Source organism: Phalangium opilio, unplaced genomic scaffold (assembly GCF_054372755.1).
Source record: "Phalangium opilio isolate 3A_F unplaced genomic scaffold, DU_Popi_V2 ptg000003l_1, whole genome shotgun sequence".
Classification (NCBI taxonomy): domain Eukaryota; kingdom Metazoa; phylum Arthropoda; class Arachnida; order Opiliones; family Phalangiidae; genus Phalangium; species Phalangium opilio.
This window is the reverse complement of record NW_028324145.1, coordinates 7,262,429-7,288,011: the sequence shown is the minus strand read 5'-3', so window position 1 is coordinate 7,288,011 and position 25,583 is coordinate 7,262,429. Positions and strand designations below refer to the sequence as shown.

At 35.7% G+C, this 25,583-nt stretch overlaps 1 protein-coding gene and 1 long non-coding RNA gene across 3 annotated transcripts in view; one reads left to right on the top strand and one right to left on the bottom strand.

Annotated features, from left to right (window-relative positions):
• Window positions 1–10,535, bottom strand: part of LOC149717450 (uncharacterized) — a 208,973-nt gene extending 198,438 nt beyond the window's left edge. Inside the window, exon 1 of one of the 2 annotated variants that reach the window (XR_016366820.1) lies at window positions 9,329–10,535. This is a non-coding gene — a long non-coding RNA (uncharacterized LOC149717450). The remainder of the gene's footprint in view (window positions 1–9,328) is intronic. The other variant, XR_016366819.1, reaches the window with a different exon arrangement.
• On the top strand, window positions 1,348–24,143 carry LOC149717449 (uncharacterized). The gene is made up of 12 exons (XM_089838863.1): window positions 1,348–2,402; window positions 13,421–13,509; window positions 13,668–13,774; window positions 19,124–19,464; window positions 19,828–19,972; window positions 20,037–20,295; window positions 20,382–20,575; window positions 21,318–21,413; window positions 21,503–22,048; window positions 22,121–22,335; window positions 22,413–22,863; window positions 22,934–24,143. Exons 1-12 carry the CDS (start codon window positions 1,858–1,860, stop codon window positions 23,342–23,344), a joined length of 3,399 nt encoding a protein of 1,132 aa, XP_089694989.1. The 5' UTR covers window positions 1,348–1,857; the 3' UTR covers window positions 23,345–24,143.
• Window positions 24,144–25,583: the final 1,440 nt, after the last annotated feature.

Below are 25,583 nucleotides of genomic sequence, written 5' to 3'. Positions count from 1 at the left end.
ATTTTAACGAAACGTGTACGATATATACACCGCGCAGTTTTTCATAGGTAGATCCATAAAATTACGTCGATTTTACTGACATGTCAAGAGGCGTGATTCTAATTCTATCCCTACATACCAGTTGTTGTTAATTTTTATTCTTTTAATTTTACAATAAGTTACCTCCTCTTCAACACGCGCAACTCAAAAGGGAAGGCGAAACGCGACGGAATCAAAAATCTTTCTAAAACATACGATGAAGTTAATCGAATGATAATGAACAGATAACATCATAAGTTCATAAGGTATGCTCCATAAGTTTGTCAATGATTACTGAGTGAGCATGGACAAAGCAATACTGAAGGACCGATGGCAAAGGGAGAAAGTTGAACAATACTTGTTAATTCGCCTTCTAGATGGCGGTAGATTTTTCCGGGATTTGACTCAGTATTTTCAAAACTCCCTCTATTTTGGGCTGAGAAGGGGAAGTAAGCTTAACAGTGGTTGTTTAGTCGCTCAGACTGGGCTGCCATCGGTCCTTCAGTATTGCTTTGTCCATGCTGAGAGCTTGTCATGAAGTGACATATCTGAAACGTCATAGATTCTCGTAAAGCGACGCCTGGTGAGGCATTGTCAAAGTCCTGCAAAAATTAACCACCGAGTGTAGGACTTAAATTCTCACTTGTCGTTCTCGAACTAGCTCGAGCTGTAAATCTCTAGCATTACGAAGCATAAGTAGTGTCGGAACATATCTTATAAACTTATGAGTCTACCAAATACCAATAAAGTTTGTAGTTTTCTGTGTCGATTCAGTAATTATCACTCAGTTCCAAACCTGCACGCAGGAGGTTGCTCTAATAACAAATTACTGGCAACCCTGCTGAAGCGCATGCGCAGTTAACGTTAAGAAACACTATCTATACCTATGCTCCAAAACGCGGGTTCCATACACACATTTCACCTTCCCTTGAAAAGGTTAAAATTCTTATGCTGCAATCATTTGATCATTCAATAATCACGCAAAGTCCATCCGGAAGCTCAAGATTGTAGTGGGATGGGGAGGAAAGCAAAGAGAAAGAGACGGATTCTACTGCTGCAAGTCAGTACTCTTAACACTCCTTGCATCGGAAAAGGGGGGAACGAAAGAAACGCGTCACGTGACAAGCCAAAGTTATCTTTAAATAAAAAGGGGACTTATGGCGCTATAAAACAACACTTGACAAGTTAACACCAAATAGCGAAGGCGCATCCCCATGCAGAGCCAACAAATAATAACAAGTAATCGTATCGAGGTTAATCCCCGGGTCAAAGTTCACTCAGGGAATTTTTTCCCCAGTTTTTCGGCGTAAAATTCAAGTAAATACAATATTTATTGGCGTTTCGTTTAACCGTGAAAATAATCAGGAAAGAAAACCCACTATACAAGTTTTATAATCAACTAACAGACGTCACAACTTAGTCGGTTCCCAGCACGACGGACCAACCAACCGTTGAATAACTTTTGTACAGGCGGAGGGAAACTACAGAGAGTAATCAACAGTCGAGACTCGAGAGGAACTTCGAACAGCTTTTAAAGCAGTGAACTGCTTCGAGAGCTTCAGCTCAGTTGGAATAAGGACTCGGAGCGGTGCGGAGCTGACGTTTGAGGCTGGAGATAAATTTTTAACCCAATTCAATCGGTATCGGTATGTAGTAAATAATTCCAGAAGTAATATTTACTAATAAAGCCGGTAGAGAAATTGAGTTTAAATTTACTGTTCGCGTTTCGATCAACTAACTAATTGTTGCTGGTGCGTGCGTGGTTAAGTGTGACAAAGGGTGGTTAGTTTTAAATAGACTATTGTGGATAAGGAGTGGGACTTTAACGGGGCGGAGGCGATGAAAGAAGGGAGCGCGTCTTGCCATCTTAGAAGGATGCCCACGATTGAAATGACAACAACGATGTCGTCGTCGCGTCAAAACGGCTTCTCCGCGCTTAACGACGAAAGAAACAGTGATTTAAGTAATAAGAGTATGTCCCCGTCCACCACGGTCACGACGATGCCAGCTAGACGACCCGTCACTTTGACATTATCCGCGGACGATTACCGTCTGTCCAATAGGGAAGCCGGAAGCGTCGTGTTAGGAGTTTTGATGGTGGACGAGAGAGGTATCGGAGCCAGTTATTACAACAGCGGGACTTTAAATTCATCAACTTCTTCGTGTTGCTCGAGTACCTTACACACTAGAGACGATTCAATTTCAACTACGTCCAGTTATATGACGACCATGTTGAACTCGGCGTGCGTCCCGGTCATATTGGGATCGGTTTTACTCGAAAAAAGACTATCATTCAGTTTGGTACTGGCGGAAGAACTCCGGAATCGAATTCTTAAACAAGTACCATCCTTATCCGGGAATTTTTGCTTCCTAACCAAGCACGGGTAAGTTTCTAATTTTAATTTTATCTTCTTTTTTTATCTGCGGATGTTAGGTTCACTATCCCTTTAATTATTAGGAAGGGGGTGAGATGGGGGAGGGGGTTCAAATTTCAAAAATGTTAGGATAAACCACAAACAAACTTAATATCTTTAAAAATTAATATCTTAAAACAAGAAAAAAAAACTTGAAATACTCAAAAAATCAAAAAAAAAGTTTGATAAGCGTATATCATAGCCAAGGTCAAGGGTCAATTCGTGTCCAAATTAACTCTCATGTACAGAATTCCAAAACAAAACCATATTATTTCATTTCAATCACTTTTTCAAGTAGAGAGATTAGTAGTAAATAAATTATTGAAAAAAATAATGTCGGCCATTTTGGTTCTCGGTCCAGGTTAAAAAAACACTGTTTTCAAATTAACTTATCATTTTAACCCTTTTTATATACAGAATTCCAAAAAGTAGAGAAATGAGTTAAATTATAATTTATGTCGGCCATTTTGGTTTGGGTCCAGGTTATAAAAAAACAATTCTACGTTTATCAAATTAAATAATCATTTAAACTGTAATTTCACCACCGTATCCTTTTTCTTAAATAACATCTTGTCACCCAAATTAAATTAGTTTCGGGAGAGGGGAGGGGGGTTTTGTATTATTAAAATAGCTTCACTTTTACCTGTCGTTCTAATTAGAGGTTTACGACCTAAAATTTGACGGTAAAAAACGAGTTCCATGAAATTGCTAAGCCTATCTCCGTCTTCACTTAAAAAAAAAAACGTAACTACCCCCTCGGAAAAAACAAGTTTAAAAATATATGGATATTTTTACGCTCTTCCTCCCCCTCTTTCCTTTTGGTTTTTACGCTTGGCCGGACAAGTAGGACGATATAATAAAATATTTGGTTAATATCCTGCCCTGTCTGTTACCTGTATGTTTTGTTATTTTAATTATAATTAAACCAGTCTTTAATTAAGTATTTGAATTATCTCCTGGACAATTGGGTGACGCGGAGGTTTTTTCTGTTTTTTTTTTATTGTACAGATTTTAATTTCGATTAGATTTTTTTATATATCTTGATTACTTGATTTTGATTAATGAGATCGTGTCATATGACTTTTCAATGTAAATGTAAGTGTAGAATTATTGGGTGCAATTTTAAATGTACACTATAAGTTTAATGTCGAAATTATTAATATGTATTCAGAATTTGCGTAACATTTTAAAGAGAGGATGAAATGTGTTGATTGTATGCGTGTTAAGCTCGAGTTTTCAAAATTGGTATTTGTTTAATATATATTTTAGAAAATGTTTAAAAAGTTGGGATTTTGTCAGTGCCACAGTGGAGATGCCAAATTTTAAATTAATTATTTATTAGGCTTAAACGCTTAGTTAAAATTAATGAATATTCTTTCTAATATAAAGGTTCTAACGCTCGGGGACAATTTTTAACTTAATTAAACTTAATTTGTCAGGAGATATGAAAATCTTCAATTAATTAAAACTAGCCTTAATTACCATTGAATTATTGACGTTTTTACGAGGGGGCTAGTCACTCGACATTAATTTGCAGTTGTATTTGTATTTGTTAATTGGTGTACAGGTAGTCTGAGAGAGTAATTAGACCCTCGGGTTTCTAACCTATATGAGCCGATTTAGAAAAAATTCAAAAAGGGGTTTTAAAATAACTTATTTCAATTAATAGCCTTGATTTTTTTTAAATAAAATTTTCATCAAAAAACCCTGGATAAAAATTCCACCAAAACACGTCTATTATTGACACCATAAGTTTATAAGATATGTTCCTCCGTAAGTTTGTCACTGGTTACTACTGAGAATTTGTCACGAAGTGACGTAGGTGAGACGTCATAGATTCTCGTAAAGCAACGCTTGGTGAATCGCTGTCAAAGGCTTAATATAGACTAAATAGAAAGATTGATTGCAAAATTAACCACCGCGTGTAGGACTTCAATTCTCGCTTGAACTAGCTCCCAGTAAGTCTCTAGCTAGCATTACGAAGTATAGGAAGTGTCATACTTATCTTATAACATATCTTATAAACTTATGTTGATACGTAACCAAAAAAAAACTCACTTTCCCTTTAATATTGAAACATATTATTATTTGGAAAAATAGTATCAAAACATTTATATAAATAGCATAGCAGCAATTTCAGGGTTGGGTGAGTGGTTTTTACGCTGTTTTATAACTAAGGAATGCGTGGAAGAATAACCAAGTTAAAAGCGTAAGAGAAAAAGGGCCTTTCCGGTCTATGGGCATAGAAACCTTCTCGTTTAAAATGACTCACGTCTATTTTCAAAAAACTAAAAAAAAAGAGCGTAGCTTCCTGCATCAAGCTCTATAGTATAGTCAAGTCATTCAAAAATAAGTTGACATAATCTATAAGGATTGTCATAGTAAACGATTTACACCCTTAGGAGCTTCGAGTTGTACGTAGGTCGCCAAATATTTGATCTAATTTAGGGGGATTTAGAGGTATGTTTATTACAAAAACAGTATGGTAGAGATCAAATTGTTATTTGTTTTGTCTGGAAATCCCCATATAGAAGCAAGGCCTATGAAATTGGCTGGGAGACTGTACATTTATCAATTATACAATTAAGCAACATGTCCTTGACTCCTTGATTTTACCAGTCGTTATCAATTATCATCTAATTGCGTAATTTAGTAATTAAAGATAATGCAAAATTTAAAACAATAAGTGGTGGACAAACGCTTGTAAAACCTATTTAATTAAGAAACTGAAGGACAATGATTACTAATTTAATTAAGGGGTCATCCCTAAAACACTCCTTCAAACCATAACTCTAAATCATTCCTTGTGGCAAAATGGAGATAGAAGTTATACATTTTCGACTCAAAATCGATTTTCCAAAGAAGTAGAACATCCCCTTAATTTATGGCAGGCTTATCAGAAACACCCTGTACATAGATAGACCCACGCCAATATTATTAATTTTGTACTATCCTTAATTATTCATTACCCAATTGGGTACTAATTTACACCTACAGTTTCATGCTCTAAAATTAAGAATTTAAACTTCTTCCGTTGCATGGAAATATTGGAATTCCCATTCAAAATAATTATAATTATATCTCTTCCACACTGTTTAATTACCATATTTAAGAAGAAAATAATATTTCAAAGAAATATGCCGAAAGGGCGTTACCCCCTTTTACTTTTCTTTCAAAAAATAGGTGGTTAATATTTTATGGTATATTAGAGGGGTTGGACACGGTTATCTAATATTTGAAGAATATTATTTAAATGTTTCAATAATGTTAATTTAGGAATTTAAAAGCCATTTAATATTAAACAAAACGCTCTAATTAATTCTTATATACACACAATCTCGTCAGAAATAAGCTAGAAATACTTGTAAGACAGAGTATCCAACCCCTCGATCTAATTTCCATTTTAAATTGAACATAGTATTTATCTGTGTCCTTTTGCACATTGCGCGTAGACAAGGCTTGTTAGATATATATTCGCCTACGTAATATAATATTCAGGGGGTTAACCAAAGAAATTATTATCAAGGTTACGTGATGACAACATTACAGTTCTTAAAAAAATAATAATAATTATATTTCAACAGACACCAAGCTGTCTTAATTATAAATTAACATTAATTAGGTCCGGTTAGCGCGCCATCTTTTTTTTTGTTATTAAATTAGATAGGTTAAGAATTATAGTGTAGCATCTAAGTATGTTATACAGTAGAATTATGAAAAAGGCGCAATTTATAATTCTAAACCTTTCTATATCTTATTTCGCGCCTTTTTCTCTGTGTGATGATTTCACGTGCACGCATGCAGTGTAGAATCTAATTATAATTCTCGACTTCTAGGAATTGCTCCTTTGTATTCGAGTAAGGAAGGGGGTATTCACTCTTAAGCTCGCGATGTTTGTCATGTTTAATTTAATTTAAAAGTTATGTTAATTTTAGATTATGGATTGGGTGGGGTGAAAGTTATGTTAATTTTAGATTACTGCTTAGTGGGCGGTACGTGTAATATAGTTAATTATTTCACTTATTTATTTATGGGAATTTAATTATTTCACTTATTATTTATGGGAATTTAATTATTTCACTTAATTATTTATGGGAATTTAATTATTTCACTTAATTATTTATGGGAATTTAATTATTTCACTTATTTATTTATGGGGAATTTAATTGTTTAACTTATTTATTTATGGGGAATTTAATTATTTCACTTAATTATTTATGGGAATTTAATTATTTCACTTATTATTTATGGGGAATTTAAGTATTCGCAAATTTGAATAGGAAATAATAATAAGTAGTAATAAACACCTCGGTTTGATGTTTGAGAAGAAGCTCAGTGCAGCTCAGCGCGGTTTAGCCAAAATTTCTTTATTAGCGAGCTCGATTCAAGGTTGATTCTTTTCAGGATAGACGTTTTTTACAAACGTTTTACTTCAAACTCTACCCTGGCTTTACGCCCATAAAATATGATACCCTTTTAAAGTTAGAATCTAAAGGCACGCACAGTGTACAAAACATTCGTTGTGTCAATCAAGAACATCTGGACTGGTATAAGATAGGATTATATCGTGGGAAAAAACTTTAATGGTGTTATCTAATTTTTAAATTAGGTGTAGAAAAATCTATGTATAATTGAAATCTATTCAAAAGAGATTAATAGAGTGTACAGGGTGTTTCTGATTTCTAATTCAAATAAGGGGTCATCCATAAAACACGAAAAAAAAATCATAACTAGAAAACAGTGTCCCTTGTGTCAAAATGGAGATAGAAGTTACATTTTCGACTCAAAATCGATTTCCCAAAGAAAATCCCCCTTAATTTATGAATACCAGGCTTATCAGAAACACCCTGTATATAGTTCAATCTGATTCGATCCTATATATTGGAATTCTCGTATTTTAAATCGTAGGTACTATTCAAGGACAATATTAAAGGTGGAACAGGAATTCCGCCTCAATGCTAGTTTCTTAAATTTATAAACTTATTATTTTCTAAAAACCAGGGAGGAATTTAACGCTTTTGCTAAAGTTTTGTTTCTAAATTTTAGAATTTAAAAAAAAAACAAAAAACACACTCGAGAGCCCCGCCCATCTCCAAATTTAAATAGTTTTAAAACTTGAAAAAAAAAGCCAAAAAAAATTTCTCTGCTTCGAATCAAGCATCACATCACTTTTACAGAGATATTTTTGCTAGCCAGGTTTATTTTTAACTTTCTAACTGTTCAAGTCTTGTTCCTAAGCCCTTCTTATCTAGAGGAAAAACCCAAAACCTTTTTTTCTTTAAATCTTAACTCTGAAGGACGAAATAGATAACTTTGATATAGTTTTCACCCTAAGGACACGTGTTTTAAGTTGAGGGGGGGGGTTAATAAAATATACAAATTGTCATCTTGTAAAACGATTAGAAATTAAGCGACATGCGTTGAAAATTAATAACAGTTTAAAACCGTACGTGTCTAAAGAAAACCTATAATTTGAAGTAAATTGGATGAAATTCCCCACAGCCTTTTGTTAATAACTTAATACGTAGTTTTCAGACTAGGAGTATTAATACCATTTACACTCCAGGAGGCCTTTCTACTTGTCAGACAATGCGCAGTACCAAGTAGAATCGCCTCCTGGTGTAAATGGTATCAATACTCCTAGTCTGAAAGCTATGTATGTATTTCAGTTATATTTTCATGTGTAAGATCACCTAACACTTGAAGAAACATCTTTACACCAAACTTACTCAAACCTGACAAATTTCCCTGAATTTTACTAAACCTCTCTCTCACAAAGTTGTATTTCCCATTTCAAGGATTTCCATGTTTATATGAACTCTGATTCACTGGATTTTCCAAGACCTTCAAAATTTACTTAGTATATTATCTTTACATTGAACCTAATACAGTTGAAAGTACCCCCCTGCCGCTTTGAGTACATATTTCCCAGAACAAGTCAATTAATTATTCATAAAAAGATATGGTTTTTGTCGTAGCTAAGTTTGATGATCAGCTGTTTACTCTAAGTCATGAGCTTCTACTGGTATAATATCGTATTAGATCCGGCGGTAGAGTTAAAAGGGGGGTGGGGTCGTTGAAACGGAAATTGGGAAATTTTGATGGAATGTAGTAAAACGTTTGTACTCTTGTAGAAAAAAAAAGAAAAAAAAACTAAAAATCAAGATTCGGGCGAAAGTTTTCAAGTCCTTCTTAAGTCGAGTGATAACAATTTATACCAACGCGTGCGTCAATGAACAACGTCCCCCCCCCCCTCCCAAAAAGAGATAATCTAAACACTTTACGATAGATGATAAACCCGCGCAACGCACCTTTAAATTCACCCCACCCTAGGCAGGCATCAACAGAAAGTAGCAAACCGTTTCCCCTGCTCGAATTTTTCTGAGAGGGAAAAATAACCTAAGGCTTTCCCTCCCCCTTCCCCAATCCATTCTGCCCTATGACTCAGACCACCAACCACTGGTCAAAAAGACCCCAAAATCAAATCATCCAACAACAATAAAAGAATTCTTTAGAATTGACGTCATTATTGTGCGATGACATTTACTTCATTTATATAAATTCTTACTGTAAAATTGCCTTTATGTTACTAGTTAATATAATATGGTTTTTTATTAGTATTTACGTCGATGAAAGTTTAACGGCTCTTTGTTAATAATTTATCCTACTGTAACGTTTTCTCTGCTGTGCTCCGTTCCCTAGCTTCTTCCCGCCAAATTCCCCCCTCCTCGCTTCTCCTACCATAACGTCTTCTCTGCTGTGCTCCGTTCGCGGGCTGCTTCCCCCCTACTCGCAGCGAGGGGGGGAATTTGGCGGGATTCAAGCTTACCAAGGCTTAAGGAATTTAACGACAAAGCCCCCAAAATAAATAAATCATGCTTTAAATTTAGGCTTACGTTTGGTCCATTATCTTTAATCCATGCCTTCCTTGAAGTCTTGTTGAGGTTATCTTTAATCCTTGGGTTCTTTGAAGTCTTGTTGAGGTTATTCACAATTGATGAAATTTCCCGTAAACTCCAATAAAGATGGTGGGTGATGGTCCTGCCGCCGGAACTTCCGGCAAACTTTAGTTCTCCGGGCTCGTTTTAGGATTAAAATTTTTACTCGATGTATGTCTTCCACCAGAATATTGTCAAAGTTTCCGAAACTTATAATCGCAAAGTTTTTGATCTTTAATCCTTGTCTTCCTTGAAGTCTTGTTGAGGTTATCCACAGTTGATGAAATTTTCCGTCTCAAAAAAAAAAATGCCGGTCCTGCGGAACGTCCGGCGCATTATTGTTCTCCGTGCTCGTACTAACTAGGGTTGCCTTTGTGTTACCCGATCGTCCCGATGTGTGTCTTTCCAGACTATTGTCAAACTTTACGAAGCTTATAATCGCGAAATTTTTATGGATAATTGTGAAGTTTTTGTTATTCCTTGTTGCCACAACACTCCTAATCACGTTTATTAAATAGATTTGATTGAAACACTGATCTAAATTAAATTAAATCATCCAAAATTAGCATCACTTTGGAAACGCGTCTTCCCTGCATTGTTTAAGGAGACCGTCATAAATAATTTTCCCCCGCTTTTCATGATTTGGAGTTTGGGCGGCAGGGGGCGTTGGAGTGGGTTGCAAGTTTTGAAATTTGAAACAGCTTTATTTAATTAATTGGGCTTCAAATTTATACAGATTGATTACGAAATTTTATTAAGTCAAATAGGGAAATTAGTTTATCCATTTTAAGCTTCTTTATTACTGTTTGAGAAAGTTATCAATCATAATACCGTAACAGGTGTCTAACGGTTTTTCATAGACTATGTAATTAACTAGCGTACCCTATAGCTATTCTGATAAGAAAATTAAATTTAAATACTTTATTGATTAATTAAGATTGACAAGCTATAAAATTACATAGATATATTAAAATTTTAATCGAGCAAATTTGTAAATAATACGATCAATTTTATAGTTAAAAGAATTTAACTTTCAGCCCTTCCTCCACCAGTCTCCCGCAGGTCGCTGCGATAACCCCGGGCTATTTAAATACCCCCAATTTGAGTAAACTGGATAATGCATTAATTATGTACTCGTGTAATTAGACCCGTTTTGTAATTACCATCAAAATTGAAAAATAAAAAACGTTTCGCCTTGGTTGGAGATAAATAATTCTACAATTGTGTACATTAAACGTTTGTATTAACGCTATGTAAAGAATTAACGACTTTCAAAATTAGCCCTGCATTACGAAATCGTTAAAAATTCCCTGTTTAAATTAAAGTAGGCTACCTATTTTTATACGTTCCAATTGGTTGCTTATAATTCCGGCTCATCCTTAATATAAATATAAATACAAATACCAGGATAAAAATTAATTTTCAAAAACATTGACATAAAAGCAAAAAATTCTCTTAGTTCACGCCTGGTTGCCTGTCACTCGTACGTATAGTTTAAGTTAGACTATTAACCTTGGAATGTGTAATTTTCCTTTATTAAAATAAATGGTTTCCTATGTCAAAATTCAACCATTTCAAGGATGCGCTTAAATGATACAAAGTTCCTATCTGTAAACTTATGTGTTTATTTTTATACCTTGCAATACTTTGTCTATTTCTTTCACATTCTTTAGATCATAGGTGCATTTAAGGTTGGGTGCAAAAAATTTCCCGCGTAAAACCCCGGATTTTCCCGCTATTTTATTAGGCGCGAAAAATCACGTAACAGATTGCAATAATCTTGATTCTATCTTTCCTCGAGGAATTTCTTTAACTGTTATTATATTGTGGATTTAAATTAGCGTGGGATTCGACACGAGATAGAGGGGTGGTCCATTACTATTGCGAAACTTCCCGCTATAAAGCTAAGCTATAAAAATTACGATATGAAACTTAAGACTGACTTAGCTTGGGGAAAAAAGTGTTCGACTCCTCACTCTAGACACTTCCATGTTATGTATTATTGTTTTATTGATAAAAAAAAGCAGTTGAGTCTCTTGTTACGTACTTACGTTTACGTTCATTCAGTCACAACAAAACGCAACTTTGACAGATGGTTTTTCTTCTTTTTCTTTTATCTGAGTTTCAAACTTCATAGAAATTTTGTAGTAAGGAAAAACCGTTGATTCGCGACAAAGAAAATTTCAAATAAATTTGTAATATATGATAATATTATGAAATGTTCAACATAAATACACGTGTTTGATGCAAAGTGGCAGTTAATTATACTTAAGTCTATATTCGGCCTTGACTGTCAGTGTCAAGTAGATGACGTAGGGGTACAAAATTGTATTGGTCCATTGCAGGCTGAGATATAATAATTTGTTTTAACTGGGCATATGGCCAGTGGAGGCAAAACAGTTTTAATTAAAAAACTGAGCATATGACCAGTGGAGGCAAAACAGTTTTAATTAAATAACTGGAAATTGGGCACTTAAAATGGTGAAACTTCGGAATGTTTTTAAGTAATTACGTGGCAACATGGTCAGTAGACACCAAGCATTTACATTTTAAACGAACCCAGCTAATTTTTAAAGTGGACAATTGTCCAGGGACACCATCTTATTTATTAGCCTAGTCCATTGGACAACATACCACGTGATGAATTTATTTCACTCTCTAATTCAACTTCTGCTAACCGTACCCATAGCGTCATATAAGTTATCTTGAAGGCTCATATTATCTTCAGTATTGCTTCAATCGACGCTCAGTTCCAACATTTTTCAATATTTTATAAACACAATACAATAAAAAGAAACAATTATTGCATAACCTTTTAATTTCTGAAGACTTGGCGTTATTCAAAATCGTGCATTTCAGTTTTTCATCTTCGTTAACTTTTTGTGGTATTTCAATTTAAAACAAAAGCTAATGTGTAGGTTAAATTTTATTTATGATTTATTTCTTATATATTTTTGGTTAAATTCCAAATAAGTTCAAAAGACAAAGGTTTGGGTGTTTTGGGAATGCATTTGCGTGGGAATGATAAATTATATATTCGTAGGCGTGGTTACCAGATCAGACAAAAACTGTATTGCGTAACCGTTAAAGGAAAATAAATTTTACGTTGAAGGAAAAAAACATTTGCTCGGATTATAATGAGAATTACCTAGAATGGTTTCAGGAACTAGGGATGCTAAAATTAAAACAAACCGAAATAAAGTCTAGATCTATATAAGGAAAGAGTTAGCTTTAATTTAATTTCTGTTCATTGTGTCGTCATTTATGTTAATTTTTTTAACTATGTACATGTATATCGATATAAATTGAAGTCGAGATTGATTTCATAATCAACTACTGCTTTACCAAACAAACTGAAATTTCGCAGGGAAGTTAGGGTACTCATTAAGAAAGATTTTTTTTGCAATCCGCTGCCATTTTGTAAAATGGTTGTTAAGTTGTAAAAGGAAGGAATAATGTCCGTGAAAATTTTGTTAATATTTATTATTGCTGATATTCCATAGAGGGGCGCCCAAAAATGTAAAAAAAGGGATGACGGCTTAGTTTAAATATAAAGAATATATATCTTCAGAATAGAAAATAATTTAAGAGAGTAACTTCAGATCAGTGTAAGTGTCAAACTTACGGAGCCTGTCTTATCAACTTATGAAAAGACGTAACCGTTCCTGGATTGATCTGCTCATCCTCTCATTTACATACACTGACGTATTTTTCTTATGTAATTACCTCACTAAAGATCGCCTTTATTGCATAATTCCTGTAGTATGATTTTTTTACAAAGAAATTAAAGATTCAAATAACCAGGCGGAAGTCGCGGAATGTAGCTTTTAAAGGAAGGTTGAAACTATTTGACAATTCTTCGTAGACTGATTATAGAATATACAGGATGGTTTAAAGCTATTTGAAGAGAGACTAGGGGACACCTGAGAGTTATTAGAGACCCTTCACCTTGTGCTAGATAATATAACTATATCACAATTTGTAATTAATTAAGTTATTTGTAAAATTGTACTTAAACCTAATTTTGGCAAACAATTTTCTTTTTTCAAGATGGCCGATTTCGAAAGACCAAGAAAGGCAGGTACCTATCGATCAAATTGTAACCGAACACTACGCAGTTATACTACGAAAACAATTCGGTAAGTGATGACGTCACGCGCATTTTTTCAAATCAAAAATTTTAATTATTCATAATATATGGACTAGCAACACTTTATCTATAAACTACACCCTTTCGTTTTAATATAATGATCAATTTAGGTAATTTCCTGACATCACACTCTTTTTCTCTCTTCAGAAAAAACGAGGGTCGGAGTCGTAGCTGACGAAAAAGAGCATCTAGGTTTCATTTTCATTGAATTAAATTCGAGTCTGAGGCAGGTTCGAGACGCTATTGGCGAACAGGTAATTTCTACCTTTTTATTACCCTTTTAGTACGATAGGGTGGTGTTTTAAAGGAGTGGTAATTGGGAAGAGTTTCCTGTCTATTTATGTAGACAATGGGCTCACCCATAGAAATATCTGCGTGTTGTGGCTTGTTAGAATCTTACGTTCAATAAATGATGCTTAATTAGGGTAGGCCTAGGGGTTAATCATAAAGTTAAGATATTATAGGTCAAGAATAGGGCGTTCTTAACAGGGTTAATTAATGGCTAGGGGTTGCGCCTTTGTCCCAACCTTGAGAAGAACTCAACCACCAAATCACCTATAGTGTTACCATAAGTTTCTAAGATATGTTTCATAAGTCTGACCATACCTGTACTTAATTCTTAATGCTAGAGACTTACAACATTTAGTTTGAGAACGACAAACGAGAATTGAAGTCCTACACTCGGTTAATTTTGCAGTCCAATTTAGTTTGTACTAAGCCTTTGACAGCCTCTGACTAGGCGTCACTTTACCAGAATCTATGACCTACGTCACTTCATGACAAGCTCCAGTTTGTAACCAGTGACAAACTTATGGTGAAAATATCTTATGAACTTATAGTGTTACTGATATTAACCATGAAGTTTGGTTAATTAAATTTGGAAATTAACGAATTGCCGTGCGTAAAGAATAAACAAATGAAACAAACAAACCACTTTCTCAATTATTTATAGGAGAATTGAATTATGCAAAGTCAGAAAGATATCGGCTTAGAAACCCTTTTTCACTGAATCTCCATCCGCCTTTGAAACTCTCTATTAATGATGTTCCCAATTTAAATTTCGACACACCCAGCACGTGCTCTTGGCTTCCAAAAGCATGCACGTACACAATTTCACGCGCTTAATCAAGAGTGAAGAAAAATACCTTTATAATAAGACTAGTGGCATCGCATCATTAAAAGGATACAGTCGGAAGCGGGGAGCTGCCATTAATATAAATTATTTTGATAAACGTAATTTCGAGATACGTGATCAAATAATTCGTTTTAATTAAATTTGATACGATCTAACGTGGCGCCCGTTTCATTATTAAATGCTGAGTCAGAAGTATAGATTATACAGTGGATTTTTCCTTTTTGCCAATAGGGTAGAAGATTGAGTTCAAATTTTGATTCGATGAATGGGACGGAAAAGAATGTACAAATTTTATATTGTATCGTTATATTGTATAAGTTACAATATCGGCGCGGAATGATGTAACATTTTCCCACCGGTTTTCCTTCCCCCCGGCGCCGATTATTCATACATACCCATGATTTAAAAAATTTATATATTTTTCGATAAGGGGACAATTACCTTTTCACTTATAGTCATTATGTAAGGGAAAGTGAAGCGTTCAATATTGCCTGGAAATTACTAGCCTATATCATAGGTTTATAAGATAAGTTCCATAAGTATGACGCTAAATATACTTCGTAATGCCAGAGACTTACAGCTCGAGCTAGTTCGAGAACCACGACAAGCGAGAATTGAAGTACTACACTCGGTTAATTTTGGAGGACTTCCATCTTCCTATTTAGTCTGTACTAAGCCTTTGACAGCGCCTCACGAGAATCTATGACCTACGTCACTTCACGACAAGCTCCAGTTTGTAACCAGTGACAAACTTATGGAAGATACCTTATGAATTTATGCTATATTATGCCTCAAACCTAATTCGGATTGGTCGACTAAATTGGGTCGTTATAGATTTTATCTTCTTCTATTAAATAACACTTATTCATAAAATTATTTAATGACATTTATTATTAGTTTTAAATGCATTAAAACAGAAATACTCCAATGCAAAACGATGCCTGAAGCTAAAATTAGGCTAAGATATTAGCATTTAGTTAAATATACATACAGTTTAAATTAAATATATCCCAAATTAAAATCAAAATATTTTAATATTTCCTGAGCTGAAACTAAAAGTCTAGACTATAGAAGATAATCTTTAAACTTAAGATATTGGAAATTAGTCATAGTCACAGTATGCCATGAATCGCCGGAAGTTCCGGAGTTCGGTTCTTGTACGTCATTTGCAGACGCACTTGTTCAAGTTTAGTTCATTTAAAGGACCTAGAGGGTTTTTCCGTTTTCATTTTAGATAAGATTTGACTTTCCCTTTGCTTTGCTTTGTTTTTTCTTTCTTTCCTGGGCTCGTATTTCACAACAAGTTATTTCTATAATTTTAAATAGAAATTAGAGACGTGTTATCTATCGTTTTACAAATATCTCGTAGTAAGAAGTTGCATGCCCTTTATTGTTTTATTGACGAAATTGCAGGATGTTCTGGATTTGATTAACATCTTGTTCTAGATGAGCACTATAAAAATAAAGAAAAAAAGGGGGAGGGATAATAGATTTATTTTTTAATCTTGATTACGAAATGCAACTAGGAAATTTCGAGATGATTTATCTGATGGCGCCTTTATTATTTTTGTTTTGTTATCGGCGAGGAATTAAGGGTGTTAAGGGTGTTTTTTATTTTTATTTTAAATCTGGTTAGGGTTCGTATGATTTCAATGTTGTGAAGACCCCCTCGTTCATGGTTCGTATACTAACCTGGATAACCTGCAGGATAAGTTAGGTATTTGGAAAATTGAAAAACAAGAAGGGTTTTTATCCTTAAATGTCAGCATAAGTTTATAAGATATGTTCCATAAGTATGGCACTACCTATACTTTGTAATGCTAGAGACTTACAGCTCGAGCTAGTTCGAGAACGACAAGCGAGAATTGAAGTACTACTCTCGGTTAGTTTTGCAGGACTTCCATCTTCCTATTTAGTCTGTAGCCTTTGACAGCGCCTCATCAGGCGTCGCTTTACTTCGAATCTATGACGTTTCACCTACGTCACTTCATGACAAGCTCCAGTTTGTAACCACTAACACACTTATGGAATATATATCTTATGAACTTATGATGTCAGGGATAGGTCAGGGGTTTCGTTTGGTATGTCAAACTATGCTTGAAGTAATGCTAAATATGGGCTAGGTGTGCTTATGAAGTGGACTCTAGTAAACGCCTTAAATGGTCCCAGGGATGTTGGTGGCAAAATTTGGTCAGGGATAAGCTGGGAAAGGGTCTAATTAAGATCTTTAAACTTTAAAGGTCAAGTATTATCCATTGGTTTGTATCGGAACTTGGTTGGGACTTTCAAACTCAGTTTCCAATTTCCAGAACGATCTAATCTCATCTCTTACACTCTTTAAATATTTCTAAACAGACTGAATCCAATTTTATTTTTGATGAATGGGTTTCCTCTGTCTGTCTGGTTTGTTAGGTTCTTGGTGTAACTAGAAATCGTACGATTGCAAAATTTTAAGAATGTTTATTTTAGGGTTATCTCATATGACCTTAGACGCCAGACCTTAGGAGAAACAAAAATTGTAAAACATACGCAATACTTTAATATAGTAAAGATTGGAATTTATTTTCGTTATCTTAAACATAAAAATTAAATACTGAGAATATTGTAGTGAAGAAGCGAGTATTTGTGTGGATACGTGCCGACGGTGCTGGGTATCCTATAATTTTATATAACATAGTTTCACGGAGGTCTGTCTATAGATATTTATTTTGGGACTTTTTGGAATTTCAAGCCTTTGATGTTTTTTTACATAGATTGAATGTATGTCATAATAATAACTTTACAACACGTTTTGACACATTTCTTAGTATCCATAGTGAATATCGTGATGATAGATATAGGAAATATGTGTAGATAAACCGCAGTTTTTACTAAGCCAACGATACAATGCGATGTTAGAAGGCACCAAATAGACCTTTTCAAAAGTTGGAAGTAAAGTAGAATCAAGAAGTTATATCAGTATCTCAGAGAGAAGGTATAAGATGCCTTTGTATTCGCGCGCCATAGTCCCAGTTCCTCTTTCAAAATACAAGGGGAGACGTAAAAGGAGACCGGGCTATTTCGCCTCTCCTCAGTCGGAAAATATGACTGTAATTTTCGTCACTCGCGTCGTCTCGCTGACGTGAGTTTTCAAGAACCAATGAGATGCTGGTTGTTATTTAGAGGCGGGGATTAACTCCGGACCTACGTTTGGACTGGAGATAAAGCTAGAAATCTGGCGAATTTATACCTTCTCTCTGAGATACTAGATATAACTTCTTGGTAGAATCTTATGGACAGCAAAGACGTTATGCTTCAAACAATACGAACCAAATTTGGTGGGGGACTGGGAACTTTGAAGTCCAATCTAACATCTTTGGGTCGACATTCTGGATGTTCCCTCAAGCAGCCGATACTGCACCCCCTCCCCTTTGAAAATTGCCTCTAACGGAAGACATTTGGAGATTTTCTTATATCTATGATCGGGATTCTCTGAAGTACTTAAAAAAACTTTCATATATAGTTGGAAAAGTTATATATATAAAAACTGCGATTGAAATACACGTTGTTTTCAAGTGTTAGCGTGAGGAGAGAAAAAACAATCTTGATAGCCTTGGAGATTAAACGAAATATTCTGGCTCTTCTCTAAGCCTCCTCCCCCTTTAAGTGATTACCTGTAATATATACTAAAAATCACTGTCACTTAGTACTGAAATCAAAGGCTAAATGACCTTTCTACCTTCGTTAGTTCGCCCATAGAGTTATACTGACCAGAACCTAAAGAGAGAAATCTTTGTCTTGTCAGCATCAGGTTTTGAGAGTTCAAGGGTAAAGCCAAATAACTTGGGAAGAAACATCGAGGAAGATGTTGCGTCGTCATCGTGTTAAGCTATTAAAAAATTTAATTGTTTTACGTTTCGAATAAAATAATTGTACGAGTACACTTACAGTGTTTGTTATTAAATTTAAATAAGCCAGGTCTGGGAGGTGATGATCTTACTTGAAATTCTACATTCTTTCTCTTTCATATGACCATAAGTTTATAAGATATGTTCCATAGTATGACCACAGACCAGAAATATATTTCTGGTCTGTGGTATGACACTACCTATAGTAGGTAATGTTATAGACTTACAGCTCGAGCTAGTTCGAGAACGACAAGCGAGAATTGACTACACTCGGTTAATTTTTCAGTTCATCTAGGTCCTATTTAGTCTAAGCCATTGACAGCGCCTCACCAGGCGTCACTTTACAAGAATCTATGACCTCTACGTCACTTCATGACAAGCTCTTAGTAACCAGTGACAAACTTATGCAGCATATCTTATGATCTTATGATATGACGGAAGTTTAAGAACTGTGCCAATTTGCATGATTTTATTTAGAATATCGACTTAAGAACTGTTAATTTAAGCTTAGATATTTGTGTTCAGAGGGTATTAATACCGTTAAAATAATAAATACTAAAGGCATCTGCTCTTTCTTACAGTTGAAAGAAAGTCAACACTTGAAGAAGAACGACTTTAAATACATCGAAAAAATGGGTTTTCCGGTCACGAGTCAACAGGAAAATCTATTAACTGTCGCTGACGCTATGACCAATAACACTCTTCACGTTCAAACTTACGGCATGAACGTCTTATACGACCAAGTACCAACAAGTAACACATTGTGCCCACCGCCAGTCAACAGCCGAGCTCAAAGAAGGCAATCTCCAGTCTTTCAGACACTATCCCTTCCACCATCCGTTGACGAGACTGATCCTGCACCAACGATATCACCCATTTCACTCAACCTTCGTGATAAGGAGAAAAAGAAGTCTTTCTTCTCGTAAGTACCTGATTAAACTCGTACGCTACGCTTACGTGTCCCGTCAAGTTTTCGTGTTGTTTGTATATACTGCAGGTGATCATGTACTAGAAAATCGACCACTTTATGTTTAACAATTTTTCCCGTTCGTTATTGGAAAACAATTGCTTGTATTTTAACTATTATACCCACGTTGGTTGTGACGTTTTGCTGTATTGTTTCCATTTTTTCGAAATAAAACCCGTAAACTTGTACAGTACGCAACTATTGGCGACGTTTATTTCTACCATGAATACAATCCGCCAACTTTCATGGAGATTTGAATTATCTTCATGGACTATTATATAAAGACTGACCAGAGTTTTTTTGTTTTGTTTCGAGCAGGAAAGGTGACCACAAACGCGCGAACGTATCGCCTTCAGGATATGTTGCTAAACCTATTCTCATCAGTTATGTTAGGGCCGAAGCCGCCCAACACGCACTGACGCTAAAGGAAGAGCTTTATAAGTTGGGCTTCAGCGTGTATTTGGTAAGTAAGATAAGCTAGCGCGTACCTCTGTCATTTAGGCTAATATTTGAACACGAATTCTTAGGATGTACACGAAATTAAGTCCGGTGCCGACTGGCAAGATTCGTTGAACTTCGCCGTTAGTAATTGCGAAGTATTTGTACCTCTTATTACACCCATGTACGGGAAAACCCAATGGACAAATAGAGAGGTCAAGTTAGCGGATGTCCTACACAAATTCATCATTCCTATCAACTTCATGGATCATTGGCCACCGGAGTGTCTCGCCATTCAGTTCGCGTCGACGCAGTACGTCGCCTGGAAACCAGTGGAATCTGATCACAGTACGAAATTTCTCGTATTATAATCGGCGTAATTTAATACTTGGCGGGTTTAACTAATGTTGTTAATTCGCTTATCGAACGCGAAGCGAAGGGACCGGAAACGGACAGATATACTTCCGATTACCGCGTCTGGGACATCACGTACGTCAAGAACGTTTCCAGGCAAATCGCCAACCGTTTGATGGCTCAGTTAAACATGATACCCAACTACGCCAACTTCTCCTCTCAAAGGCGATTCGGTTCCGTAGTATCTCCTCCACTTAGCCCGCTAAAGAAAACTGTACGTATCAAATTAAAGGGTACGCGCAGCTTTATTTGAAAAACCTTTCATTCATTTAACAAAAGCTAGAATTTCTTTCATAGAATCCAAAAATATTTATTTTATTTATTTTGTAAGATAAGTTTGAATATATAAAGTTTCTATCCCCATTTTTCAAATTAGACCGCCATTTTACCAAAGTAAAGACAAGTATATCACGTCAGAAACTTGTCTTTCACTAGAGGGTTTTTGGGTCGGGCTCGGGGAAACGAAATCTTCAGTTGGGCGTCACGGACCGGCCAGACTATGTTAAAGACTTAACGCGGTAAAATAAGTAGCAGATGTCCAAGATTACTTAGAAAAATACACGTCTCGTAACCCACTAACCTCAACCACGAGTCGACTCCAAAGAGTCCAAACGCTTCGCGCCTAGAGAGTCTGTACTACCGTTTTGCATAGAGCCTAGATTAAGGGTCCATGGTTTTCCCCGCGCTTATTCAGTTCACGTTAAAAAACGCGCTGGGTAGGCAAGTTTATAGGTATGTAAAAATTCAGTTTTGACGATTTTTAAATTCATTTTAAGTATAGAATTAATTGTTCAATTATTTTAAAAAGTTGATATTTATAAATTAGAGACTCGAAAGTGTAACTTTAGACCTTTTAAGATATAAAATATGATATGAAATTAAAGCTGCCTATACCCTTTAAGATTATCTTAAATTATTATACTTTGGGCGCGTAAATAATGTTTATACGATTCTAGGTAAGAATGAGCGGCATTGTGGATGATATAATAGAATTGAAAGAACGCCAAACGAAATTAGTCGCTATTAGCGCTCATCCGAAACAACTAATCTTTGTACGTACTTTATTGTAATATTAATTGCCTTAATTAATTTCAAGGGTTTTACCGTAATTTTAAACTGTTTATTTCCTATCGTTAAAAAGGCTGACGATATCAAGAAAATGTTGGAGCAAATGGGCTACCAAGTTTGGTGTTCAACGGAGCTAATCGAAGGAGTCCAAGATGGCGAATCGTTCGGAGGTATGACGTCAACGGGGGCGGTTATGCGAGAACTTTCTACCATTCCGGAAGGAGAAACAGTCAAACCTTTGGATGAATCCACCCCGTACGCCTCTATTACGCGAGGAACGTCTGTGAACAAAAAGCCATTGTCGCGTACCGATTCACCCGACGATGGGGTTACGATAAATAAAAGATCATTAGCACGTATGAGCTCCCAAATGAGCACGACCAGCATGGTATCCGAATCACTGACCCCGGACAAACTTGACCGATTGAAAAAGTTTCAAGAAAAAGTGGACGACGCTGGAGCCGTTATTATCGTCGCGTCCGAAGCCTATTTCAAATCAACGACGTCGCGACAACAGGCCTTCTATTGCGAACACAGAAAGAAAATCATTTTGATCAAGTTCGACGACAGCGCCGTTCCCGCCTTGTTCTCCATGCTAATGGGCAACGACATGATTAGGGTAAGAGGTCTTAGGCGATTACGTCGGCTTTTAAGGTTGGTCAGTTTTGAAAAACTTGGTTTTGAAAACCAGGAACCACAAGGAAATCAGTTCAATTGCGCCTTGAAAGCTAGAGTGAAAAGGGAATTAGATCCAGCATCGTCCGTCACTCCAAAAGACGCCACCATGGAAGCCAAAATGCAGTATCTCGTTAGTTTCATGAAAAAGAATTTACCCGTCTTGGAATCTTGCGTTTATGTATCTGGATCAAGTCGTTTGCAAAATGAAAGATCCGAATTAATTTGCCAGTAAGTCAAGATGGACGACATTGTTTTTCTTTTCTCTTGTAAGAACCGCGTTTTAATGTTTAATTTATTGTTTATAGGGAAATCGGAAAAGCTTTGGCTAAAATCAAGGACATAAACGTAGTAACTGGTGGTTTTTACGGCGCCGGGGATATCACTGCCCGAGCTTTTGAAGAGGCCTTGCAAAACAATCCCCGCTCACCAGTAACTCCAAGCCCGACAAATACGGGACCCATCTTTCACATTCTTCCCGTCAAAGACAGTAAAGATTTCACTAAAAAAGCTACTCAAAATGAGGAAGGTAGTTTCGAACCTGTACCCTACGGAAACACCCTCTTCCTCGGAGATTCCGTCAAAGAAAGGGAATCAGTTGTCGCCAGATTATTCGATATTTGCATCGTCATCGAAGGAGGACCCGGATCGGCTCACGAAGTCGAGGAATTCATCTGGAACGATCATTACGTCATTCCAATCATTTCGTCCGGTGGTGCAGCTGGTGGAGACTTTGGTGTGCCATTGAAGATTTTCGAAGTATGTACTTACCTCGCTTACTTTTTTACAAGCTTTCGATATAGTTAACCCTTGTTGTCTTTCATTACAGACACCACCAAACGTTAAAGAGGCCGACTGGTCAGTTTTATCCAGCAGAGAAGCGTCGCCGCAGAACGTAGCGCAGGCTGTGGTCAATATCGTCATTGCCTTGAAGAGAGCCATTGCCGAACACGCCATCAAACAGAAAGAAAATAAGAAAGACAAAGTGACCTCGGCTAAAGTCAATCGCAAAAGATCAAAGAAAAGTCGCAAACTTACTCGCAACATGAAAGACGTGAAAAACATGAGCCAGTCGCGAAATTCGACCGAATTTCCGTTAGTGGTCAAATCGGAGAGTTTGGAAGCCAATGATAAGTTAATTATTGATAACAATCAAACTCTACATATGCCTGGACATTCGAATAGATGGCAAAGAATTGTCAAATACTTGAGACCGACTTGTCTACCCGCGCAATCGTAAGTGAACAAATTGAACTTAATTATTTTAAATAAAACTCCTCTTACCTTTATCATAAAACCATTTAAGACAGTCACAATAAGTTATTATTTTTAATTAAATTTTAAATAAACTTCGAGCAGGGGGGGGGACTAAATTTTAATAAAATATTATACATTTCGGTTCTGTAATTTCCGAAACTAACAAATTGTACAGCAACAGTTATTTATTTATATTTAAATAGGTATTTTATTTAAACAAAAATACCCGAATTTCATTGTTCAAAATGTTTTAAAGTGGTTTCGTATACCATAAGTTATATTATGGAATTAAAAGTTGGCTCTCTATCCCATAATAAAACAAACAAAGGCGGATTAATATGAAATGTTAAACCTTATAGGGATGAAAGTAGTCCTTCCAAACTTCTTTTGAATTCGAGTATCGGCTTTGAATTTTTGTCATTTGAATAACCATATGAGACTTTCTCGACAAAGTGGTGTCAGTGCTACGCGTAATATTTACAATTGAAACGACAAAATAAAAACCAACTAACATTGTTATATAAATATTTGGTTTTAAAACTATTCTGTTCCGAGCTCTCTCGCTCTATTTCTAATCTAGCTCTTATAGCGAGAAGCTTTTGTTAACTAATAAAGAATTGTGTTTTAAATCTGCAAAGTGTTGTACTATTGTTGTACAAAAGCGCCGCGGAAGAAGTTAAACACTAGAAGTCTTGAAAAAAAGGTTGTTATTGCGTAGAAATCTTGTAAAAATTTTCTAAGATTACATACTGTAATTTCTAATAAATAGATTTACAAATTTATCAACGTTCCCAAGTTACTTTTAAACACTTAAACACACTTATAATATGAAAAACTTATGTAAATAAATAAATCAATGATCCGAGGGACGGATCACTCTTCATTATCCGTGTATAAATTATTTAGTAATCATAGCGTACTCTTGATTACCCGCATTATCTTTGTATTCAGTGTACTAATCTTTGCTGCTGCTGAGTCTTGACGTAATGTAGAAGTTCGTTTAGAATGTTGGCATCAGCGTTTGATCCGAGTAATTTTCACGAAATCTTAGTTTACTTTATCAAGTTTACTGGCAAACTCGAAGTGATGCCGGAAGTGCAATAGGTTAGTCAGGGTCTGAACGACGACGTTTGAGGGGCAATACGTGTGGGTTGTACTATCCACAAGGCGCCAACTGCCCGTGTCTGCAAGGAGGTGACGACCCCACCACAGCTTCCGTCACCTCCCAAGTCCCATACACTGCAACTTTAGAAAACCAGCAAAACCAAACTACTTCATACAAGCAATAACTATGATGAACCCGCGGAATCTTTCCCTACTTGGCTAATATAAAAAACTCGAAGTGATTAGCCCCTCGTTTCTGAGCCACTGATTATCATAGCCCAACCGAACGCGATATATCAGTATTGACATAAGTTTATAAGATATGTTCCATAAGTATGTCACTACCCATACTTCGTAATGTTAGAGGCTTAATGAGAGCTAGTTCAAGAACGACGTGAGAATTGACTACACTCGGTTTTGCAGTCCATCATCCTCTTTAGTCTGTACTAAGCCTTTGACAACGCCTCACCAGGCGTCGCTTTACGAGAATCTATGACGTTTCACCTACGTCACTTCATGACAAGCTCTCATTAACGAGTGACACACTTATGGAACATATCTTATAAACTTATGGTATTGACTGATCAATATTTACTAGCAGGTTAACGATCTACACAACGAATTTATGGTTTGAAGCTTCGAGAGTCCTGGAAAAGTAAAGAAAACGTGCCGACGGATAAAAAGCGTACAGTTGTAGGTTTACAACTCAGTGAACTTTTGCTTCATTTCTGGTACTTTTGTTGATCTATAAGAAGTGTCAATTAGAGATTTTTAAAGAACTACGAATCGAAATTTTCCTCACTACTATAATGGTACGGGTTAATAACTTAAGTTAGAATGGTTCATGAAACAATAAACAGTTATTTACTCTTCTATGACTAAATATCGTGTGGCTTTGTAAAATCTGTTCAAACAGTAATGTATACGCTAACGATGCTAAATTGAAAACATCACCTGCACTGTTTAAATTATAAAAAAATATTCCTAGATGAATTTGAATTAAAATAGACAAATATTTGAAGGAAAAATGACTTTATTATCATATTAAAAATTATATATAAAATTATAATTTATTATTGAGTTTCTTGGGCTTTTTTGTCACGTCTTTCTTTGCCTTT